This window comes from Suricata suricatta, chromosome 3 (assembly GCF_006229205.1).
Source record: "Suricata suricatta isolate VVHF042 chromosome 3, meerkat_22Aug2017_6uvM2_HiC, whole genome shotgun sequence".
NCBI classification, from domain to species: Eukaryota; Metazoa; Chordata; class Mammalia; order Carnivora; family Herpestidae; genus Suricata; species Suricata suricatta.
This window is the reverse complement of record NC_043702.1, coordinates 132,945,047-132,950,411: the sequence shown is the minus strand read 5'-3', so window position 1 is coordinate 132,950,411 and position 5,365 is coordinate 132,945,047. Positions and strand designations below refer to the sequence as shown.

Below are 5,365 nucleotides of genomic sequence, written 5' to 3'. Positions count from 1 at the left end.
CCGACGCAGGCTCATTTCTGTAGCTGGCAGCAGATAGCGACGGGCACGCTGTCTGCCCGAGGCCGGAGCCGGCCAGTTCAGCGGCTGCGCTGCTTCCCGCCACAGCCCAGGGAGGCTGTGGTAGGAGACTCAGTTCAGGGTCACGGAGCCCCTCCGGAGAAGTGGCCACCTCCTGCTGGCGGCTCCGGGTTGTTAGAGCCGCGTCCCAGCTGGGCCCTGGCTTGGCAGCGAGCACTTTGGAACTCCGTGAGGAGCGCTGGGGAGAGATGGGCGAGGAGCTAACATGCCGAGAGGTGGAACCGAGGCTTGTGTGGCTGATAGCACGTGGAAGGCGTGGTGGCGGCCGCACACCTCTGCACCTGCTGGCGTGGGTGTGTAGTTCCTCATGGAGTCCTCTGTGCTGCGGGGGGAAGCGGAGGTGAGGAGCGTGAGCTTGTCTTCGGAAAGGCCGAGGCGCTGTGGCTTCGGTTGGCCTAGAAAGAGGAAGACAATGTTTTCATTTCCTGGAAAGAACATGGATCCGTTTCTTTTTAGTGTCACAAGGGGAACGGGACCACCAGCAACCCCAGCTGTTGCTATTTCTGCCCCTTATCAGCAGGCAGCAGAGAGAACTTGGACTTCTGACCTCACCTCCGTTTTCTTTGTAAGAATCCTAGGCTGTAAAAGCAGAGTTTGATGTCTTACAGAAGTCTTGATGGTCCCAGTAGGTGAAATAACATTGAACTAGACTTTGAGAATCTTCACTTGATGATTTGTGTAATTCTGAAAGCCGTGAGCCGGTGACCAAGGCAGACCTCTACAAAGCACATGCCGGGCGCCCCACACTCTCTCCTAATCTTGTCGTCTCCACAGCAACTCCGTGGTCCTGGTACTGGGAGTCCATTTGATAGACACTGAGCCCAGAGAGCTTATTCTGATGCAGAAGCTGGGATCTAGCCCGTGGCAGCCTGGTTTGGCTGCACCTGCTGCTTCTTCAGTAACCTTGAGTCATCTCTGATACAGAGAGGCGTTGGTAAAAATAAATCTGAGAGGACGTCTGTGATGTTTTTAATCACATGTTCTGGACCAGTTCTGAACTAACCCATCTTTATTTATCCACGGAACACCTTCCAATCTGCCTGTTTTCCCCTCTGTTAATTACGTTCTCTGTTTCCTTTGTCCCTTCACAACATGAACTTTTCTGTTGTTTTCTTGACCAGTACCACTGGCTCAGAATGATCTGGAAGCAAAGAAGTTTTGAGTCTCTTTGAAGATAAAATTACCTTTGTAAATAAAAACATCGTCTCTGAAATAGTAGGGATTTTGAAGTAAACTAGCTCAGGGGACACAGAAGGTGGATGTTTTCCTTCCCAAGAACATATGAGGAGCAGTAACGATGAAAACTCACAGGCTAATAGTTCTGAGTTTGCTTCTTAAATTTTATTTTTATATTGTAGCACTATTTAGTTTGGGGCATTAAATCTCTACACGCCGGGTTTACTGAAATGGTGTGGAGGATTTTCCTTGTGTTTGTCTCTCCTGACTTGGCCACCGTGTCCGCACTAGTGTTTCCCAGGCTTGGAAATGTTTACATCTTTCCGGTGCATGTGCTCTGTTCCACGCTTTTAGGAAAAAAATAGATCTCGAGATCCATATGCGTGGACCTGGATTTCAGTGTTTGTTTTTCTTTCCCGCCTTTCTGCAGCTGAAATGATAGAGGCCCTGGCACAGCTCCGAGGGTTAGCTTCAGATTTATCTCCCAAATTTGTCTTCTCACCACCTACTCTACGGACCAGGCAGGAAAACGCATCCAATACATCCAGACTTGGAGACAAACCGGTAAGAGGTGCACTTTATTTATTTGTACGCTTGTTTGAACGTGCTCTTGGGGCACCTGGGTGGCTCAGAGGGTGGAGCGTCCAAATCTTGATTTCGGCTCAGGGCATGATCCCAGGGTTGTGGGATCGAGCCCTGCGTCAGGAGCCTGCTTAAGAGTCTCTGTCTCTGTCTCTCCCTACTCCCTACCCCACTCACTCTCTCCCTAAAAAAAAGGGGAAAAAGAACCATGCTCTTTACTTTTTTAAGTGTTTCCTAAACACTCTTTTAAAAGAGCAGACATTTGGGGCACTGGGGGGGGCTCAGTCTGTTAAGCGTCTGACTCTGGACTTCTGCTCAGGTCATGATGTCACAGTTTGTGACTTTGAGCCCCACGTCCGACTCTGTGCTGACAGACACAGAGCCTCCTTGGGATTCTGTCTCCCACTCTCTGCATCTCCTTCACTTGCTCGCTCTCTCTCTCAAAAAATAAACTTAGAAAAACAATGAAAAGAGCAGACACACTGAAAGCCCTCGATTGCCTTCTCTGCACTTTGGGGGCCCCGCCCTCGGACACCTCTGGGACGGGTCGCGGATGGTGTGTTACTGGCAGCTGCGGCTTAGATTGCCTACTGGGGGGGGATGTTTTTCACTTTTAGTGTCTCGTCAGAACTCTCCGGATGTGTTGATCTAAAATACAGGTCCCTGAACGCCTGGGGTGTCATCCACAGACCACACTTGGAGGGACAGGGTTTCAGAGTTGTCTAATCACCTGACTGCACAAAACCCTAAAAGAGTTCATGGACTGGACTATTTAGCAGCATTAATTCATAAGCGTTTCTTGAATGATCTGCCCCGACCAGTTACTGTGCAAGGCCAGAGACGCCCACGGAGATCACTCGGACAGATGCCTGGTCTTTCAGGAGCTCAGTTCGAGTGAAGAGGCTAAGGCACACGTGATCATTTCACAGCGTGCTGAGAATCTTTGATACCCAAGTAGCCCTCTAGGCAGAAGGTGAAGGAAGCAGGCCGTCCTGGAAGGGAGCACCGGGGACCGCATAGGCTCGGGGGACAGGTGTCGGGGCTCCTCACAAACTGCTCCACGGCCGGGTGCACACTGCAGGAAGGATGAAATGAGTGCTGGGAAGGAAAAGGAGTCCCTGGGGGCTCGGTCCTTCCTGGGATGCTGAGCGCCTGGGTCTGGGCAGAGGCAGTGGGAACAGGAGGGCAGTGGAGAAGGAAATGTGTGCCCTGGAGACAAATAGGATGCATGGGGGGGGGGCGCGGGGGAGCGGCCCGGAAGGACCAGAGTTCCTGCTGAAAAGAAAAGGAATCCATGGGGCGGGGAGGCGGGGACTCCGGGGTGGTTCAGTCACTTAAGCGTCAGATTTCAGCCCAGGTCGTGGTTTCACAGTTTGTGGGTTCGAGCCACAGTGTCGAGTGTCGGGCTCTCCGCTGTCAGTGCAGAGCCTGGAGCCTGCTTCGTTCGGATCCTGTTTCCCTCTCTCTCTGCCCCTTCCCCACTCAATTTCTCTCAAAAATAAACATTAAAAAAAAAAACCATTAGCACTGTTTGGTGGGATTCCTGACTCAGGATAGAATGGATTTAGTTCAGAGTCAGGTACTTAATAATTACTAAAGATTTCTCTCTTCAAACTTGTAACCCACAGAAAGCTAATACCCAATCAACAGAAACCGTGGGAAAGCAAAAGGCGAAAACATCCAGGACTACAAAGACCAGACTAAGAAGCAGGTCTGACTTGTTTTAAGTAGTAATTTTTGTCCATTTTGTTTTGTGAATTACATTTGAGAAGAGTCCTTAGAAATCAGGCTCTTCAGAAAAGGGCAATTCTTAGGGGCGTCTGTGCGCCGGGCTCCTGGCGGTTCCTGGGTCTCACCGTGGGGGGAGGCGGCGGGGCTGTCTCCGTGGGGCAGTGCCAGCCCGCTGGTCCTTGAAAGCAGGGCTGTGGGGCAGGTCAGTCCCCATTGGGTCCTCTGTTCTGGGAGTGGGGGTGGGGGGGTGGGATGTGTCCCCCTGTGGTTAGTGAATGTAGGTAACGATAGTACAAATGATTACAAACTTAAAAATCTTGCGGTTGTTTTACTCATGGCGATAAGACTTCATTCGTGGGGAGAGTTCTCCAGATTTGAGCTGAGGCACGGTTGACTTTCATAAAAGTTCAAAACAATCCATTTTGTCTTACTTTAAAAACCGGCCTACTGAGATTTGGGGCCGTAATTAATAGTCCGCGGCAGTTGGCTCTGTCGCACAGGCGGGGCACTTAGACAGGAGTCTGTGCGGACCCGCTGGCGGGGGTCTGGGGTTGCTGTGTGTCTCCCTCTCGCGGGCCTGCTGGGCTCTCCCTGCCTCCGCATCACATGGGCCTTTACTCTCCCGGGTTACTTCATGCCAGTCTTCCCTTCTCTTCTGAAACCACAGCCCCTGGAAAGCACATCGCTGCTTGTGGCTTTTTTCCGGCCACCGTGGGGGAAGGGATTCTGTTTTCTATTCCAGTGTGTTTGTTCTCACTGGGGTTGTTTGGTTGTTTTCAGAAACAAAAAGGAAGACCCCTGGCCCCCTCCTCCAGTGAAGATCAGGCTGATTTCTCCTCTGGGAAGCCTGGCTCAGGAGGAAAAGAACAAGCCTCAAAAAGTTCCCGCCGTCCTGGCGAGAGGCCTGGGAAGGAGCAGGAAGAAACGGTCTTCGTTACCAAAGCAAGTTTGATGCCGAAAATTGCTGTAATGGTTGTTCCATCATTCTTTTAGTCCAGACAGTTTTGTTTATTTTACATGAAGGCTTCATACATCTATACAGCATGAAAACACGGCCCATTATCGTAATGTTAAATAAAGCATATACTTCACGGTAGTTTGTGTCTGTAAGATTTCTGAGAGGTGACTTCTGTTTTATACTGATTTTTTAATGCTGGTAGGCACTGGTCCCATGTCTTTCTTTACATTTCATGGTGTCAGGCCAGTCTTCAAATGAGGATGATTGAAGAATGGTTGATTCTTTTTCAAAGTTGCTGTTTTATAATTTATGCACTTTGCTTCTATGATTGAGATTTCTAATCAAAAATGTATTTTTTGCTTGTTATTACTATGTTGAAATCGAATTATGGGCATGTGATTCTGCCACGGTTTTTGTAGTCTAACAAATTCTGTATACTCTACCTCAAATGAGTGATTTTCTAAGTAATGCATTGGTTCAATGCAACATTGGCATTCCTTGTTCAGCAAGCTTCAAGGCTATTTGTCTTTACGGCCTCTTAATTATTCAGAGACTAATTATCCAAGTTAGGTTGACCGGTTCACTGCTCACTAGCAACTTCTGGAAAGGTTTGAGAAAGGGGAACGTGAGACAAGACGTTTCATGGGCACACCTTGCATGGACTCACTGGCAATAGCATGGCGGGTCTGCACAAATTTCTCTATAATATCCTCGCTGTGAAGGAGCTTGCTATTACATTTCAGAAATCACTTACCATTGAGGTTTTAAAACGACACAATTTCCTCGGACCTCAGGCACAGACGATTGAGGGCAGGCAAAGAGTGGGAGTAGAAGTGGGGG

The 5,365-nt window shown here is 49.4% G+C and overlaps 1 protein-coding gene across 1 annotated transcript in view; it reads left to right on the top strand.

Moving 5' to 3' along the window:
* Nucleotides 1-4,537, top strand: part of LOC115287095 (protein ELYS-like) — a 61,002-nt gene extending 56,465 nt beyond the window's left edge. Inside the window, 4 exon segments of the mRNA XM_029933361.1 lie at nucleotides 24-371; nucleotides 1,609-1,818; nucleotides 3,465-3,547; nucleotides 4,348-4,537. Coding sequence (XP_029789221.1) covers nucleotides 24-371; nucleotides 1,609-1,818; nucleotides 3,465-3,547; nucleotides 4,348-4,537 — 831 coding nt within the window.
* Nucleotides 4,538-5,365: the final 828 nt, after the last annotated feature.